This window comes from Lissotriton helveticus, chromosome 5_1, assembly GCF_964261635.1.
Source record: "Lissotriton helveticus chromosome 5_1, aLisHel1.1, whole genome shotgun sequence".
Taxonomy (NCBI): domain Eukaryota; kingdom Metazoa; phylum Chordata; class Amphibia; order Caudata; family Salamandridae; genus Lissotriton; species Lissotriton helveticus.
This window is the reverse complement of record NC_136065.1, coordinates 268647232-268666039: the sequence shown is the minus strand read 5'-3', so window position 1 is coordinate 268666039 and position 18808 is coordinate 268647232. Positions and strand designations below refer to the sequence as shown.

General features: G+C 41.7%; 1 protein-coding gene across 3 annotated transcripts in view; it reads left to right on the top strand.

Annotated features, from left to right (window-relative positions):
- RGS3 (regulator of G protein signaling 3) overlaps positions 1 to 18808 on the top strand; it is a 945383-nt gene that overhangs the window by 512790 nt on the left and 413785 nt on the right. For all 3 annotated transcript variants that reach the window (XM_078642175.1, XM_078642174.1, XM_078642173.1), the window contains one exon: positions 13253 to 13292. In XM_078642175.1, coding sequence (XP_078498301.1) covers positions 13253 to 13292 — 40 coding nt within the window. The remainder of the gene's footprint in view (positions 1 to 13252; positions 13293 to 18808) is intronic.

The following is an 18808-nucleotide window of genomic DNA, read 5'->3' as shown; positions in this document are numbered from 1 at the left end:
AATAGTGTGAGTGTGGGACCTCATCCTGGACTTGAGTTGGACACCCCGCAAGGGATCGTCAGACCACTGTCAGCTGGAGCGATGGAATGCCGGAGCTGCAGCGTCTCTGGTCAGTATGTCGGCCTTGAAGTCTCGGTTCCCTCATGCTTACTGATAGCAAGGAGTGCTGTATATATACAGTCTATGTGCGTATGTTCCCCATTGTTAAGTATGAGGATGACGTTGGGGATTAAACCTTGTGCGTCGAGGTGAAGTGGACACACAAGGCAGTCTGTCCTTATATGGAGTTATGTCCTTATAAGGCTTGTTCATATCAAATAAAAGGGAGATGATGTAGGGGAAGTGTACGACGTTCCCTAGACCTATATCTGGGTACCGATATGAAATATAACCATAACTAGAAAGAGGTGCTTGGTTTACCACAAGAGGTCAAGGAACATTTAAGCAAACAGGCAATGGAAAGGGTCCCAAATGAAAAATGCATCAAGGGGGCTTCTCTTTCCCATTGCCACAGCTCGACAGAGCACTAGTGGCCATACACCTGTTAGGGATACTTGATACCGAAGTTCGCACGAGTGTGAACTGAAACAGATAATGGAGAGAATGTTTTCAAAAGTGTACCACACTGTTAGAAATGGGGGTCTCTTGTTGGCAGCGGTAGGTACCTTGGTCCAAATAGGAGCCCTTGCTTCCAGTCAGGGTAAGGGGGATACACTCTTAAAATAACCCAGCTCACCCCCTTGGTAGCTTGGCACAAGCAGACAGGTTTATCTCAGAGGCAGTGTGTAAAGCATTTGTGAACACATACAGTAATACAGAAATGGGGGTCTCTAGTTGGCAGAGGTAGGTACCTTGGTCCAAATAGGTGCCCTTGCTTCCAGTCAGGGCAAGGGGGATACACTCTTAAAATAACCCAGCACACCCCCTTGGTAGCTTGGCACAAGCAGACAGGCTTATCTCAGAGGCAGTGTGTAAAGCATTTGTGAACACATACAGTAATACAATGAAAACACTACAAATAGACTCCACACCAGTTTAGAAAAATAGTAAACCTTTATCTAAACCAACAAGGCCAAATAAGATAAATATACAACATACAATACTCTGGAAAAATAGTACTTGTGCAAAATAACCTACAGGAAAATCAATAAAACACAGTTCTTCCAACTCAGTAGCTCCTCCTGGGGCTACCGTGATACTGAATACGGCAGAGTCTAATAATTCCAGCCGACCACGTCGATACGGGCCAGCTAAAGCATCAACAGACTCGGACACAGTATCTTTCTTAATGCGACCAACATGTTGGTGCGAGTCGGTCGGGACAAACGTCACGGCCGCGTTGTGAAACTGTGCGTTGCGGCAGACGATGTCCTCACGGTTGGGTGACGGAGTTTGTGAGACCAGGGCTTGCGTTGAAGGGTGAGACAGTGCTCGCTGCGGTGCTGGCAGGTCACGGTGCGGCGACGGAGCCGGTCGATGTTTGCGTCGGGCAGCGACTGAGTTGGTGACGTCCTTGCAGAGTATAGCGAAGCGCTACGGAGTGCAGTGCCCTCAGGATGCTGTGCAAGCTGCGGCTCGTTGACGGAGTCGGTGAGACCAGGGTTGCATTGCGAAGCGAGGCGTTGCTCTCGGTGGTGCTTTCAGGACACTGAATCCTGCGACAGACTTTTTTTTTTTTTTTTTTAAAACCTTTATTGTGAAATAGCAGAAGAACAAATACGGGCCCACAACCATCCGGCCGGCCACGATATCATTCGAGGCAATATTGCAAGCAATGCGGCGACTCAGTAGCACATCTACACAAATTGACAATCAATTAGGGTTGCACCGGATACCATCGTGTTACTGAGGACAGGAGCAAAGAAGGTTAATTTTAACGATTTTTTTCCCTAATATAAAACGTTTTCAAGTAGAGCACAAAAAGATAAGCGGAGTCCGTACAATCCTCTGAGAACATGAGTTGGCAACATCGTGGAGTAAATATCAGCAAGCAATGAAGTCCCCCCACTCAGCATGGCGGCACAAGGATACATGCAACAGGAATATCAAACAACTGATATAGATCATGTCTACCGTTACCCACCCCGTATCAAACCAACCCGCGGACCCAAGTTAGAAACAAGAAAAGAAAAGTGTTGAGAAAAAAGGAGAAAAATAAGGCCCATAGAAACGAAAACGGAAAAAATAATAAACCCCACCACCTACCCCCCACCCTACACGCATGCAGGGGCCACGGCCTACCCCCCCCCAGCAGTGTGCCTGTCGCCCAATAAAGAACCCGAAATATAGAAAGTAAAGAAAGTAAGAAAAGAAAAAGGAAACCACATAAGACCGGAGGAGGGCAAATTCGAAATTCTCCCGGACTCCTCCGCCACACATTTGAATTCTACCCCGTATATAACAACATCAGCAAAATGACTCAAGCACAGGATGGAATGGGGAGAATCATCACATGTCACAGCAATACGTGTTGTGGAAGCGCTCCAGACCGAGTCCCCACCGGCCACTCAAGCACAAGTTGTAAAAAAAAAAAAAAAAAAAGGGATTCCCCTAGCCCTGGCCAGTTCGTGGGCGTCTCCCTAAGCATGGCGCCAAAAGAAGACCCGCCCCGGACAGAACAAAGGAACAAAATGGCCACATTCGGTAAAGGAGACGTGCACCAAAACAAAATGGACATCGCCAGTCACAAACAGTTCCATTGTCCCAGAGAAGGGGCATTTCCAGGTTCGCCCGATAAAATGCAGTACAGTGTAGGAATAGCCCAGCCAGCGAGACAAAGGCAAGAAGGGGAACAGGTAGCTGTGGCAGCGGCATCAGAGACAAAAGTAGCGACATCAAGGGTGAGGGCGCAGGCTTCGGTAGAGAGGGAGACATTGTAGCGCTGCTCAGGGAGGCGGAATGCAGTCCGCAAGCACCAACACAGCCGAGGGACCGATCTTTCCCGCACTCGTGTGGTAGCACCGTAGCCCAGTCAGAAATCAGCGGAAGCTGAGCAGCACATCGATGAGAGCAGGGCAGTGGCGCATTGCCCAGAGCCAGTGTAACAGCATCAAGCTTCCCACTCAGCACTCGGGAGCACTCCATCCATTCTGATCGTAAATCGGCAAGAGTGGCAAGAACGGAACCATAAGTTAACATCGGCTGTCGATCCAACAAGTCCGTGGCACGAGACGTGACACACGGTCCAACGCAACGCACCGCTCAGCTCCACGCAGGGCGACACAGTCAGGAGTCGAGGAGACACTCACCCCCACAGCCACAGAGCCAGTCGCCATTGCCACCCCGTCAGGGAATGCACAGGAGTGTGGGGGCGAAACCGGCACCGAGAGGCTGGAGTCAAAACCGCCGATCACGTCCGGACACGCTAGAAATGGTCAGCCCACAGCGAGTGTCATCCCCTTTGCGGCTCAAGTCGGGGGAATACACGGGGGCTATATATTACAGCGCCAGAATGGGGTCAGCACAGCACAGCCCACCTGCAGTGTTCCACAATGAGAAAGGAACAGAATGCGCTCTCACTCAGCCGATGTGCACAGGTCGAATCAGGGTCCGTCTATTTCCTTCACCGTAGGCAGCTCGTCTCAAGGCGCCAGCTCCGCCCCAGCTCAAGCATCCGTCACTGCCCCAGCAGCCTCCGGCGGCATACGGTAACACAGGTCCCGGTTCCAGGGCTACAAAGGCCGTCAAACAATCCCATCGATATCTCCGGTTACCAGGCAGGCAGGGACATCGGAGGAACGCGAACCACCACCGCGCACTGTCATAGTCCTCCCGCTGCAGCGCTAACACAGGATAGAGGTCAGGATATCATCGCGGGAGACAAAGGCTTGCGGAGCCGGGAGCCTACACGTCCGTCCCAGTCGCCATCTTAGCTCCTCCCTCCCTGCGACAGACTTGATAACAGTCGGTTACCCTTTTCTTCTGCGGAGAGGATCAGAGACAGTGCCCACAGACACGGTGAGGTCTTTGCTGTTTCTGAGACCTCCTAGACTCATCTGAGACCTCAGTTTACTTCTAGGTCCTCCTTACTACTATCATTTCCCAATAAACACTTTCTAGACCCTTCCCTCCCTTCATTATCCTTTTCAACCCAACTATCAGATTCACATGTCCACAACTCAAATTAATTAATATTTTCCTATACTAATTCACCACTAATCCTTTTGGGTTCAGGAGTAGTGTGCTCTTTGCCAAAAAGCACTTTGATGCCTCGCCTGGGGTAGTAAGTGCTATATAAATACAATTACAATGCTGAACTACTTTGGTTTTAGTAAGATTTATTATAAGATCGTTGTTGACTTTAAAGCCATGAAAAAACAAGTCAAGGCTCTTTGAAGACCAGTAGGAGAATGATCTAGTAACACAGTATCATCCGCATATTGTAGAGCAGGAATGTGGACAGAGCCTAAATTTGGGGAAATGTTCTTTCTTTCGGCAGGGTTAAAACCATATCTTTGGTATAAAGATTTAATAATAGGAGGGCCAGAACATATCCCTGCTTCAGACCCCAGATTGTGTAAACTTTCTAAAATGTTCTCCCCAACCATATTTAATTCTCTTCAAAGTATCTGTGTGAAGCATTCTGATTATTTTGAAAAATGGTGTAGGAATTCCGTAGCTTTATAATTTTTTCAATAAGATAGCTCTGTTCACGTTATAGAGCACCAAACTTTAATCCAGGTAGCATGCATACAAAGTGGTTCCTTGTAGTAAGGCGTATTTGACCATTACCTTCATGGCCAAAATTTTGCAGACTGTCTATGAACCTTTCCTAAAAGCTGTCCGCTATAAGGGTAGTATTAGTTTTGTTGCGACCCAGTCTTCAAGTTCTCTAAGGAAGATTTCGGAAAATAATTTAGCATCTCTACCAAGTAATGCAATTATCCTGTAATTCTTAGGGTCACTACCACTTCACTTTTTGTATATGGGGTGTAAAATTGAATCCCTCCAGGATTCCGATATTATTGCTGTGTTTATGAACTTGTGAAAAGATGACCCAAGGACTTATCCCACTCATCAAATTCATATTGGAAAACTGATATTGGGACACCATATGAGACAGTGGCACTGTTGGATCTTAATAATGTTGCAGTCACACGGATTCTCTCCTCAGTAATCCATATTGGTGCAGCAGTATCTTCTGAGGGATCCCTCGCATCCTCATCGGAATTGCTTGTTGATGCTAACGATAACTGTAAATCAGATGGTCATTAATTTTGATTCATTTATAAGCTACGATATTTCTTCATCCTTGTGGTTAAGAGTTACAGTCCCCATGTGGTTTGAACTTGCTTACAATTGCCTCCACTCCTTCAATCTTCGTGTCCTAAAAGATCAGGGGTCTTCAACCTTTCCTGTAATAAGAGCTACTTCTGTTCAATGACAATCACCCCAAGCTACTAATATTATAAGTGTTGTAATACTGACCACATCAGACAAGATTACATTAGTGGACACTATTTGCAAGATTACAGGTAGCGATCGCTTAGTTTTCCAGGCATGGTTGCCAGCAGTAATGTAGTAAAGGCTTTGTCAATGTAGAATGCTGCTACATGAGTAATACAAAACAGCCATAGCAGTAATGATCCTGGTATCAAGGTAATATCAGTAAGAAGTCTTCCCAACTCCATATGATTTATATCTCAATTATTAGCATTAAATGTAGTTTGGAAATTCAGCTGTTTTCTCCAAACATCAGAGTTCTGAAAATAAACACATTTTCATCTTCAATATATGCTTTAAATTTTGGTATACATATATAAATTCAACTAAGCAAAAACTTCTAGTTTGGTAGGCTAGGTTGCACACAGATGAGCTACTTATTGGAGCCTGGAGAGCTACCAGTAGATCACAAGCTACTCGTTGGAGAAGCCTGTAATAGATGTTACTGTGGGCTGGAGGGATATCTCCACTGTCGTATTGGGTAGCTGTCCAATTACTTCCCCTGAATCAAAGTATAGATCGGATAAGTATGATCTCTAGGTTGATGTCTCTATTGTGTTAACTGGTGGAGCTTGTCAGAAAGACCTATTTAGCTCCCAAAAGCTCTTTGTCATGTGTACTTCTCAACCTTTAATGTCATGCCATCAAAGTGTCTTTCCTTTTCTTTCCAGCACTCAAGTCTATAAAAAGGTCTCTACTTCGTTATTTCTACGTAGGGCATGGGTCCTGGAATACTGTCTTGTCAGAGTGTTCAAACATCTTTCATTGCCCTCATCAATGGGTCATACCATGCAGTAGTTTGAGTTATAGGTAGGGAATTTAGCTCTCCGGATTCAGGACTTGATGCTTTAGAGCAGATTGTGACCAGCGATTTTAAAATGTATTCCCTGCACTCAGGAAGTTCTATTTTATTATAGTTAAGGTTTAATTGTCAGAGCTGAGATGCTTACTGTCTCCAGCCATCTCTTATAACGCGGGTCACTAGATTACTTTCATCTCATTGTCCAATAATTGTTGTTCTCTTCTTCTTGAGCAGTCGCAGCTAACTGGTCATTCACATCTGGAGGCCAATTAAATTCAGTTGCTTGCGGGAAATGATTGCTCTGTTGCCGCCGGATGATTTTGAATGACCAGTTACAATCTATTAAAGATGGAGAAACACAAGTGTAGTCTAACAAATTCTCCTTACTACAAAAAATAGGAGTGATGGATGTGGGAATGACAGAAAAAAATCTGCCATGGAGAGTCACTACAGAGAGATTGAATAGCCTACTCCAGATTTCTACTTTGAGTTTCCTAGTTGATTTGGCCTCTATTACCATCTGTGGAATATTCCAAAAGTCTTCAAGCTCATTCAGCAGATCTGGGATAATGCTAAAAGTGTCCTTCATTTAATTGAGATTTGCCAGTTAAAATCAAAGCAGCATTGCCCCATTCCTTCTGTAGCTTTGTAATGTGGTCACTGAGTGACCATCCAAGACATCTGGCACTCGAGGGGAAGTGACGGTTGGGTGTTAAGCATATGAACTCAATCTAGGGGTACGCATATGCTGTATAACAAGATTTCTCCTTGATTGTTGAGACCAGCTCCATTAGTTTCTAGAGTAATAACTAGCTGCTCTTTATTGCTATCTTGGAGATTTCCAGTATTGTGGAAAAGAAAGTTATTGACCCCCCCTCTCTGAAAGTTTGGGAGCAGGCTTATTCCAGTTTATATAATTTGGAATACTGTAAGTATCTCTTGCCCAGGTTTCTTGTAAGCAGAATATTTGCTAACGATATAAGAGGTTCCATAACTCTTGAGCTGTATTTAATTTGTTAATCCCTGCGATGTTCCAGGATATTAGATAAAAGTTATTGGTAAAGTGCTGGCCGTTTGATGCTCCACGTATGTTATTCTCAATCTGTTATTGTTTTTTCTTTGACAATACCAAGGACCTTGAAAGTCATCTACAGTCATCATTTTTGCAGATCTTAAGGTTCGCCTCTGTAACTGGGACTGTTGCCCTTGGCATGAGCGACCGTCCTTACAATGACTATAAATTATGATGTTGTTTAATCCATTTAAGGCTGATGAGAGGCCTTTTGAGCACCATTTGACTGATTCAGGCTTGTCATTATTTGTGGTTTCATTTTTAGGGCCACGAAGTGGGAGTGGACACTTATAATCCATGTTAGTCAACAATTTGTTTCCACACTCCAAAAAGCATTTCCTTTATGACACAATTGGTGATGTCACTGATGTAGAGTAACAGTAAATTCTGGTTGGATGCATTTTGAACGTATCGACTACAGAGTATGGAGAAATTAATTAAATTGCCTTGATGTCCTTAAATTTAATGTCTGGTACTGCCAGGATTGAATAAAGAGTCAAAGTACAACCCCCATGAAACACTTCACTATGACAGAAAGTAAGAAAAATGATGGACTTGTTTTCTCTATTGATGGAATGTAATTTGTTGTTACTCTTAACATGAATGCTTAAGCTGGTGCTATGGAGGCGGTTGAATAAGAACCCATTTTCTTTTGTTAAGGCTAAATTTGCATTTACGCTTAATCTCTGGCTACCATCCAAGACATCTGTCACTTGAAGAGATGTTTACGCCATGTGACCTGTGGTTTTTCAAATTCTCAGGGCTGCATTCTGATTGATGTGCTTGTCCTCACGCATTCGAACAGCTGTTTGAGTTATGAGTTATCATGTCTCATTCATTTAGCTAGGGAGAGTACCCAATTTTGTGAATTCTCTCACCACAAAAGCAGTAGTTGAGTGTTCTCGATGCTCCTTCACCTATTCTACGGCAATTGATTTGGTTAGATTTTGTAATCCATATCTTCAATTGCTGCACTGTACTAAGGAGAATATCAGTCTGAGTATCTATCTTGAGAGATTGTGAATTCAAAGCATTTTCTGTGCTTGACTACAAAACACAAAGCAAGAGATCCCTTTTCAATAGATGAAAAAGAAAACTTAGTAAAAAAATAAATCATACAGGAAAACCAGAGTTAAAGATTATGTGATATAAACAACTCCTACCAAATAGATAGGGAAAGCTAAGACAGAAAAAAATTACTTACAGGCTGCTGTGTTATGGTGATATGATAATCAATAAATTCAGTATAAAACATATAATCGAATATATCATATTTTTATTAAAACCTTTAAATAATTATTCTTGATATTGCGTATATATTGACAAAGTGCAAATGCATAGAATAACAAGATCATGTCAAAATGATTTCATCAGTACAAGAATTTAATTCTCTTTATGCACGCCATAAAAAAAATCCATAATAAAACAATACACTTGCAAAAAAAATTAAGATACAGAAAACTGTTGATGCAGCGTTTCGGTGAAAGTTAGATATATTGTCACCTTCTTCAGGACAAAAATTGCAGTTTATCTATTGGTGTAGAGACCCTAATGAACGTTGTCTCGCGCAAACAATGGCGTAGCACTCGGAAGAAAATATTTGTGTATATATATATTGTTCTTCAGACCGTTAAGGGAATAGATGGAAATTCTACACGGTCTCTTATTTTTCTAGGAAGACTCAATACATGGTTCAAAATCTCATTGCTGATGTCCAAAGGATCATGGCAATTGAAAGTCTATGTTTGGAACAGCAAATTAATTCATGGATTAGTTCGCTGCCCACAACAATATAATTGATCCTTTCTCCAACTCCAACACTACTTAGCAGTCCAATCGGTATTGCCGTATCAATGTTCTGCTTTTGCGTATTGCAATGTCTCAAGGTAATTAGTATCAAAATTGAGTTATTGATGAATTCGTCCTAAAATAAAACTTCCGTCAATCTCGTTGGCCGATATGCAAATGCGTTACAAAACAGCCATTGCGTTGATGGATGCTAACAAGGGATCAGGACTAGACAGGACTGGGTCAAGACTGATTTCGGAAAGGGATTTATGTAAATTCCTGTTGGAATGGGTGCTGAATCGTGACTAACAAAAGATAGAGTGGCGGTTTTCTGGTTAAGTGCTCTCTATGCTATTGGTACAGCATCTTATTCTACCAGTTGCATCTTATTTAAGATCAACTGTGACTGCTGGTTCTACACGACTTCCTTGTCCAATTAAGCCAATTTCGGAAGGTTGGTATGGTAAAACGCTTGTGCTTGTAGTGATTTTGGGCAGCTTCTCATAAATGTTTTGTTGTTCCCTGAACTGTAAGCTTGACAATTCTAAGGACAAAGTTGAATACATCTGGGCTCTCACATGATTTATCATCCTGTTCCAGCTTGAGGCATCTGAGATTCTCAGACATTTCTGGTGAGACCTCCTTAATCAAATAGTGTTGAATTCCTTTAGCCCTGAGACAAGGGTTCTAATTCCTTTTCTATTTCCCTTCAAATTTCGAGCTCTTTTCTAAAGCTTGCGCTTATTTTCTCTGGAGCCAGGTTCTCGCTCATGTTTGGCGCACTTTCCCCCTATGCACATGATGTTCCTGTAACCCATTTGTGTCCTATATAGATCTTAGATCGTGTTAATCCAGTTAGTCCTAGAGGAAATTCACTGGGTCATTGGTATAATGGAGAAGTGGCAGCAATAGCAACAGCGGTTTGCAGGAGCACCTTTACTATACCGTATAAAATTAGTTAACCCTTCACTTGTAATGAAGTTTATTGATTTGTTTGACTATTTAGATTGACTCAAGAGGGGCATAATATCAAGAGCCACCTCACCTTTCCTTGCAGGCCTAAACCTCCATGATATCACTGTCCCTGGGAAGGGGCACAATATTAGTCCTGCTTCAAAATTGATTGATTACAGGCAGTTCAGTGCAGGCTGTAAAGATCTCTGCTTTTTTAAGAGCCCAAGTGTGCACTCTATGCCCCCCTTAAAAAAATGAGTGGTTCCACCTCAGCTTTAACACAGTGGCTTCGTAAACATTTCGAGAGGCTCCCTGCCAGCTAGCCTACCTGCATCCAACTCCTGCCTCTAGTGCCTGCTCTACTGCCCAGTGCCCAGTCTCAACCCCAGGGCCTCTCACTGCCAGCCACAGATGCCACCACTAGTCCCCCAAGAATTTACCACTAACTTCCGGTACTTCGGGGCAAAGGCAGGAAGAGTGTGAAACTGTCACAAATGCAGAATTGGAGACAATATGAAGGACGAGGAAGAGGAACGAACTGGCAGTACAGGCTCAAGCATACTATTGGGAAAGGGAAACCTAGTGCTAATGCAGTTGACGAAGCCTCCTATTGAACCTGTGTATAAGACTCAAGTGCTTAACAATCAAGACAGGCTTTCAGATTGCCCTCACATCTTTACAGTTCATGAACTACAAGCAAACACAACATAAGAACCTTACGTGCAAATACTGATGAACAGAGTGGTAATAAGGACAAATCCACAGTTTCTCCCAAACGTAATTTCACACTTCCATGTCGATCAGCTTATGGAGCTGCTAGCATTTTGCCAACAACCAAGATCGCAAGCAGAAAGGGCCCTCCACATGCTGGATGTCGTAAGAGAAGTCATGCATTACCTGCAGGAAATTTAACAAATCAATAAGGGGTTCATTTTTCATTTACTTTGTATCAGCGAACAAAGACTCGCCAGTCACCACGAGGGCTATCGCAAGGTCGATAGATCTGACAATCCAGACAAAGCAGTAGGAATAGCTCAGGGGAAATAACAAGGGCACACACAACCAGGAAAAATAAAATTACTTTGGCTTTAATTGCAAAGGTTTCACTTAAAAAAAATTTTTTTTTACATCTCTATCGATTTTTTTTACATAGGTACCTAATTTTTACAACACCTTGTTACATCAGCAAATTATATAATCCAGAGGATGGCGAGTACCAATGGTAATATAATGTAATAAGGTGACATACAACTTATATATCAGATGACTATAATTTCCTCTCGATTTTCTTGTCATCATGGATGTCAGATTGGGAGAAGAAGTATAACAACTAACAGAGAAAAGCAGTAACTGTAGTAGAATATGAACAGCAGACTATCCAGGTGATCACATTAAATTCAGCATACGAGGACGAAAGCATTACCACATTAATAGTTGAATAAACACAACAGGGAAGCGAGTGCATTCCAACCATAAACGCTCAGTTCGTTATCAATGCATGTACTAGATTAAGAGGAGAGTGTCACCCTGGTGCTGTGTGGCAGGGGAGGAAAGGCATGCTACTGTTTCACTGAATGACATCTGCAGACCAGCCACATGATCCTCCATGCAACTCGTTCACAAGACATTACTGTTTGGATATCCAAACTAACAATGCAGCACAAATGGGATAAATCGTACTGAAACACCTGATAGCAAATATAGACATTTCAACCCAGCCTTCCTAAGAAGGAGAATCCAGCTACAAAAGCTATACACAGCTTGTGATTCCAGTATATATTAATGCGGCAAAACAAAATGGTAATTTATCTGTAGGGGAAGTTTTGAAGCGTAAAGAATTTTCTGAGAGTCACATGCGACTTTCCCACCTTCCCCAGAAATTAGGTGAATTGCAATGGAGGAGCTATGTACAGTATATAAAAAAAGTCAACCCAAGAGGAAAAAGAAAACTGAAGTTGGTGATCATGCAGAGGGGCTTTCAGGGTTGTGCATCTGATTTCATGTACGGTTGTACGTGACATTAAATGGCCAACAGGGTCGCCCACAGAAGATTTAAAAAAAAAAGACTACGATGAGACAAATCCAGACGCAACCCCTAAATAGTGGAATAATGCATAGAATGTGAATCAAGATCATTCTTTATGCCTCCAAACTATTCATACAGGTAAGTCATCATTTCGTTTTAAGCCAGGTCTATTTCCAATCATTGTTGCTAAATAGAAACTGGAACTCTTTCCTCTGTTTAACCCCTGCCCTTCCAACTGTACATAAACAAGAATACGATACGGATTTAGAAATGCGTATTATGGTGGTATGCACTGCTTAAGATACCACTGGCACATTTTGTCATTTTGGAAGAGACTTGTCATCGCTTATTGAATGTATTTTTTTTGTGGTATAATTCTCTGTGCAATTTTGGGGACTTGAAAACAATTAGATAATATAATCGGTGAATAATATCACATTGTATTACAATGTAAGCATCCTTAAGCTGGTTGTATTATTCTACTAAAATCAGTAAGAAATAAACAAGTCAAGTTGCATGACCAAATTCATGCTGTGTGCGAGTGAAATGAACTGGTTACACGCTGCTCAAAGTTGCTCTTTCCCTCGCTGCTAACGACTTTTACCCAAAACCCTGCATTACCTCGAATGACATGTCGTTTGAAGGACGATTGTGGCCGTGTGACCACTTCATATCATACTAATTTGCATATCATTCAGATTCACTTTATGAAAGATGGTTATTTCATCTAAAGTTCTGCATTAAATAAAAACTGTGCCCATCTGCAGATATTCATTTAAACTTATCTGGGGTTCTTGAATGAGATTGAATTCCATTGTAATGGTGGTCCTGGAGCCAGGGTAGCAGTTTTATGGACAGTTTAAATGTGTGAATGCGAACAAAATGGAGAAACATGCTATATGAACATGAACTCACCACTTTCCTATTTAAATCTGATTCTTGCACTAGTGTAACTGAAGAGTTCTCTGTTCTGGTCGGATTAACATGTTTCTGAGCAGCTGAATGTCTCACATAATCGACTATAAAATGCACTGCAGCTTGGGAGTGGCTGGCTGGATGTTCTTCGAGTATGTCATGGCACACACAAGTGGTGCTTGTTGTATAGTGTGCAATGTATTGTGCTTGGTGGAGAGATTCAGTATGCAATATTTGTGTTCTTTTCTTTCAGCTATTAAGGCCAGTTTATGAAGAGAACAAGCCAACAGTTGGTAAGAGACTGACTTTGATGTTTTTAGCACTGTTTTGCATTTTATATTTAGAGTCTTGCCAATTCCTTTGAGCAAAAATGCCCAATCTTGCTTGTGCTGATTGATGTCTCTTAAGTGTTTTGCATACCACACATTTGGAACTTCGGACGGCGTGCATGGTGGTAAAAAATGCCCAAATGAGCTAATGCAGCTCTGTGGTGCCCTAGCTTTACTAAAGCTTGGGTACTGATAAATTCTTGAATGGGGTTAGGGTTCCATAAAGGAACCCACAAGGTACTCGTGCAGCATAGTGTCCCTGTCTTTATGTATTGATGTGTGCTAAGGAGGATGTTGGTTTTGCTTTAGAAGTTCTCTTTCATTATGTAGTAAAGACATGGATAGAAACAGAAGAGTCTGTTTTAGCCCAGGACTTAAAAAATATTGACTACTAGCAATCACTGGTACTTGTGAAGTCCATTTGCCACCTAATACATGTCAGAGACCTACTGGGACGCTCATCTTTCTTCCTTCTATGTGTCACTGGGCCCTTTATAATAACCATTAAATTAAATTTATAAAGGGTCCTTCATGGGAGAACTATCAATTTCACACATTTGAAGTAAGTTCACACAGAGCCTTAAACATATTAGGGCCATAACACATAATAAAAAATGTCCTCAAAATGGTGAGCTTTTTTAAATCTTTGCTTGTGTTATATACTGCGAGTACATGTTCCTTCGTCAAAGTTTTGTTGGATACACTTTTCAAATCGTTGTAAAAAATAAAAAAGGGAAGAGAACCCTTCCTTGTTTAAGTTAATCTCACTGCTGAGTATGGTGGCAAACATATGTGCTTGTATTCTATTTACCCACTGGAGGCTTGGGCAATGGAGAAATCACTTATCAGTTGAGAACAGGCGGTCTGTGGCTCAGGAATGGGCATTGTGCACCACATACTTACCCTTTGATATCCTGCATGAAATTCCATATTCAGGCCAGGGGTTTCCACTAGGTTTGTTTTGTCAACATATATGTAGCCTTCTATACTGTTGATCGCTCCGTCTGTGGACCAAGTTGAAATCATGGGGATTGTAGCCTATTTGATGTACTTAATCCAAAAGTTCCAACTGGGCAGCTGGACCGAAACCAAGCTAGGCATTAAATGATAAAATTCGTGATATTGGGTGTTCTGAAACAGAGTTGTTGTTTTTGTCACTCCTGCATTTTCCTTCTTTCGGTCAGTCCTCTCCAATGCACTATGAACAACAAGCCATGTCTGACCCCGTTTCCAAAAGTCTTCTTTCATAAGTTAGCAGATTATTGTATCCAAAGTATGTTGAAGATTAATAAAAGCTGGACACTGATAGTGTTTTGAAGTGAAAAGAAATATTACATCTTGTGTTAGGGGATGAATGCTTGCAAACAGTATCCGAACAAACATTATTAGTAGTGTGCAATGAGTAATTGTTAAAACTAAGTTGATGACTATCAATGGAGCATTGGCTGGGGTTAATTGCCTCAATGGCAGTTTGGCAATTGTACTTTTAATTTGTGCGTATTAAGGCATGATAATGCCATTCATTAATTAATCTTGTATGCATATCGAGAACTGTGTTAACACTGAGATATCAAACCTGATGGGGAAGTGAATGAAGCATGTTTTATATCAACCAATGCCTTGAAAAACTAAAGGTATCAGAATAGAGCTTGCCCTGTTGACTTTCAAGTACATGGGCGACTTTCTAAGGTTTCAACATAGTTAGGATTTTGTGCCAGTGAGCCATGTGTTGCAATTGTTGTTCTCTGTTTCCTAGAACTAAAAATGGGCCTTTTCTCCTCCTGGCAATTCTTTAGATAGACTACTTGAAAATTGCAAAATAGATCCTGCAATATTATGTCCATTCCATCCAATTTATAAAGCTGAAACAAAATTATAATGAGGTTGCAGTCAATGAGCAGCGATTTCTCTACCTTGAGGGTTAGAGCTACATTTCTTTGCTTAGATATCAGAGCAAAGCTTGCGTTTAGTGAATATGTATTGTTCGTACCTAAGCCAGATCTTAGGAGCTATTTATCAAAACTGTGTGTAAAGCCTCCTCTGAGAAAGTCCATGAGGATGTGGGGAAATGACAAAAGTGGTGAGTGCATCTTCTACATGGCCTAAAAGATCCTCTTCAGTATATGTTGTTAATGTAACCACTTCCTTACCACCAGAGAACGTTTATTGTAACATATTGTGCGCCTTGGGGATTTCAACTGTAAAATGAGCATGTGAATTATTAATATTGCTGAAAACCCCTACTGTTGAATTTGCTTTTGTCAAATATGTAGCAAACAATACAGAAAATATGAAGTCGTTTAAGTAAATGTGAATTTGAAAGTATTTTGTGATGTGTGCATTGTTTATATGAACTCAAGGTCTATTACATTAATGTTATCAAGAATTGTGCAGGGCATTCATACCCCGTGAATGGCAAGTTTTGTAAAATCTACCAGCAGATAGCAGACATAGGTTTTTGTAAGGACACATTTCTTAATTTATAATGCTGTGTAAGTTTTCATATGTGGGTGATCATGGATGTACCATAATACAAGTAGGCAAATGTAAACATGTAGATTTTAAAGGCAAGAGCCCCTAAACAATTAGCATGAAATAAATCAGTATTGGTACCTCATGAGTGATCTATAAATATGATGGTAAAAACGTTAGTGGTGTGTGTTTGGTTTGATTCTCTGTTTTTATTCCCACATAGACTTAAATGTCTCATGTCATTAGGGCAGATCTTGCAGTCACACTGATTATTTAACCTGTTTGTTCAAGTTCAAGTTCAAATAACTTTATTCGATTGTTAGTTTTACAATCGTAAAAGCACAAGTGATAAACATACAGTTAAAAAAGCAAGTGATCCATTCCGTTTATGACACGAGATTATGTAAACATTATAAGACAAGAGTAACAGGCAGAATATACACTTTAAAAATATAAATAATTATAACAAAGATAAAAAGTGGCATTATGCCTAACAGCAGCATAGTTATCCCTCCATACTTTTCCTGAATTTAATTGCTAATTTCAGGAAGCTACATACATGTAAGGTGCAGTCACAATTCAGGAGTTGAAGGTAATAAAGTGCTGGTTTAATCTGTGCAAATTTCAGTTCCTTGAGGCGTGGTTTTAAATATAACTTCCGGGGTACTATATAAAAAGGGCAAAAAAATAAAAAGTGCGCCAGGTCTTGCGGAGACTTTCCATCGCAGCCGCAAGCTGGCAACACTTGACCTCGATGGGCCCCACTCGGTACTGCCAGCAAAAGGTGAAACAAATCAAAGCGGAACCTTGTTAATAAATAGCGTTCGTAGCCTGTCATGGGCCATGATAGGTATGGTTCCATTTGTAGACAGGTTTTGAGTAATGCGTGTTTCCTAACACTGTCTTTCTGTAGCTCAACCTCTTCCCGAGCTGAATACCTAGTTGTCAAGAATGTATTTTTCACAAGGGTGAAGTCCAATTTTGTAATAGAGTTTGGGATTAAAAACAAATCAGATCGTCCTATTGCAGTAAAACAATCACAAATGTACTTCAGCCACGGGACCTTAGACCTACCCTCCCACGTTAGGGCTTCTTTTAGTATATCGTGGGTAAGAGGTATATCATTATTTAGCCATCAGTTCATCCAACACAGCAGGGGATTAACTGCTATTCTGTCACTTAAGTAGGACACCCCTAGCTCCTCATGTACAGGGAAGTTACCCGTTCCCCTTGGCAGCCTCAGTATCTGCTTCAGGAAATTATTTTCTACAACCTCCAGGTCTCGCGTCCGGCTATAGCCCCAGAGCTCGCTTCCGTAGCAAGCAACGGCGATGCTCTTTGCCTGATCTAATTTAAGCAAGGCAGCCACCGGGCTGTTGCCAATTATTCTTGCGAAGTTAAGTATAGCCGCATTGACACGGGTTACCTCGCCCTTCTTTCTCAGGATAGCGGGGCCCCAAGATAGTTGGTGGTCAAAGAGGACCCCGAGGTATGAGAAGGTTCTGGTGGTTGGAATTTTTTCCCCGTTTATATTAAAAAAGTTGGGTTTTCGTGACCCCAGGCCTGTCTTCATAACATAAGACTTAGAGTTGTTAATTCTTAAGCCTCGGGACTCCATGAAGTTAAAAAAGGAGTTTAAAAGTGTCTGAAGGCCAATTGCTGTCCTAGAAATAAGGACAGCATCGTCCGCATAAAGCAGAACTGGGACGCCTTTCCGTCCTACATATGGGTAATCTGCTCCGGTTTTTAGCAAGTATTCCTCTAACTCGTTGATATACAAGTTAAAAAGGAATGGGGCTAGGATACATCCCTGTCGAACACCACGATTAATTCTGATATCCCCCGTCACTTTCAGGTCTTGGGTGTATCGAACATTAGCTCTTGTGTCAGAGTGCAGGTCAGCCAGTAAATTAATTAAGTTCTGCTCTACACCCATCTTTGACATGGTGTCCCATAACTTGCCTCTGTCCACGCAGTCGAATGCGGACGATAAGTCCATAAAAGCCATGTGGACTGTTCCCTGCCGGGCCATGGTATATTTTCCTATAATCAGATACAGGTTCAGGCACTGGGTAACTGTCGAGTGTCCAGGTCTGAAGCCGTATTGTATCGGGGATATAACATTGTTCTCATTTGCCCATGCAGTTAGTCTATTCAAGATTACTCCCCCTACCACTTTGGCTACAGAATTGATTAAAGATATTGGCCTGTAGCATGACGGACTTCTGCGATCACCCTTTTTGAATACGGGTACTATAGTCGATGCCCCCCACGACTTTGGACATCCAAAGACCGTGGCTGCATTTACTACAGCTGTAAGGACAGGGGCCCATAGTGAGATACAAGATTTAAAAAGGTCCGGAGGCAGGCCATCCGGGCCAGGGGCCTTGTTGCTGGTTAACCCTTGAATGCCCTTCTCTACTTCATTAACTGAAAAGCACAAAAATTTCTCCTTAGGAGACAAAGGACCGTATTCTGCCTGCTGCTCATTGCTTTTAAAAATTGCACCAAAGTGGATAACCCACTCCTTCTCTGGGATATTAGTGCCAAGTGCGATGTCACTGTGGTCGTCGAACAGAGGTTTGTTAATAATTTCCCAGAATTTACTACTGTTACCCAGGACTGATGGGTCAAGCAGAGACTCCCAGATGCCTGCCTTAATTTCTTTTATCCGTTTAAAAAGTGATTTCTTATAAATCAAACGCAGGATTTTAATTTGGCCTGAATCTCTGGGTTTAGTTTTTAATGCTTCTCTCAAATCTCTGTTTGCCTTGGAACAAGAGTGGTCAAACCATTTGGGGGTACTTCTGGTTTGTTCTTTCATTGGGACTGTTAACATAGATCCTACTAATGACACCACAACCTCAAAGACAGCTAGTGTTTGCTCTGGGTATGTGGCTGGTGATACACAAACCATAAGTTCCTCACCACATGACCTGTTTATTTCAGTATACAGGTTTTCACAATTTACCGTTGACCATTTCAATCGACGTTTACCATTTATACAT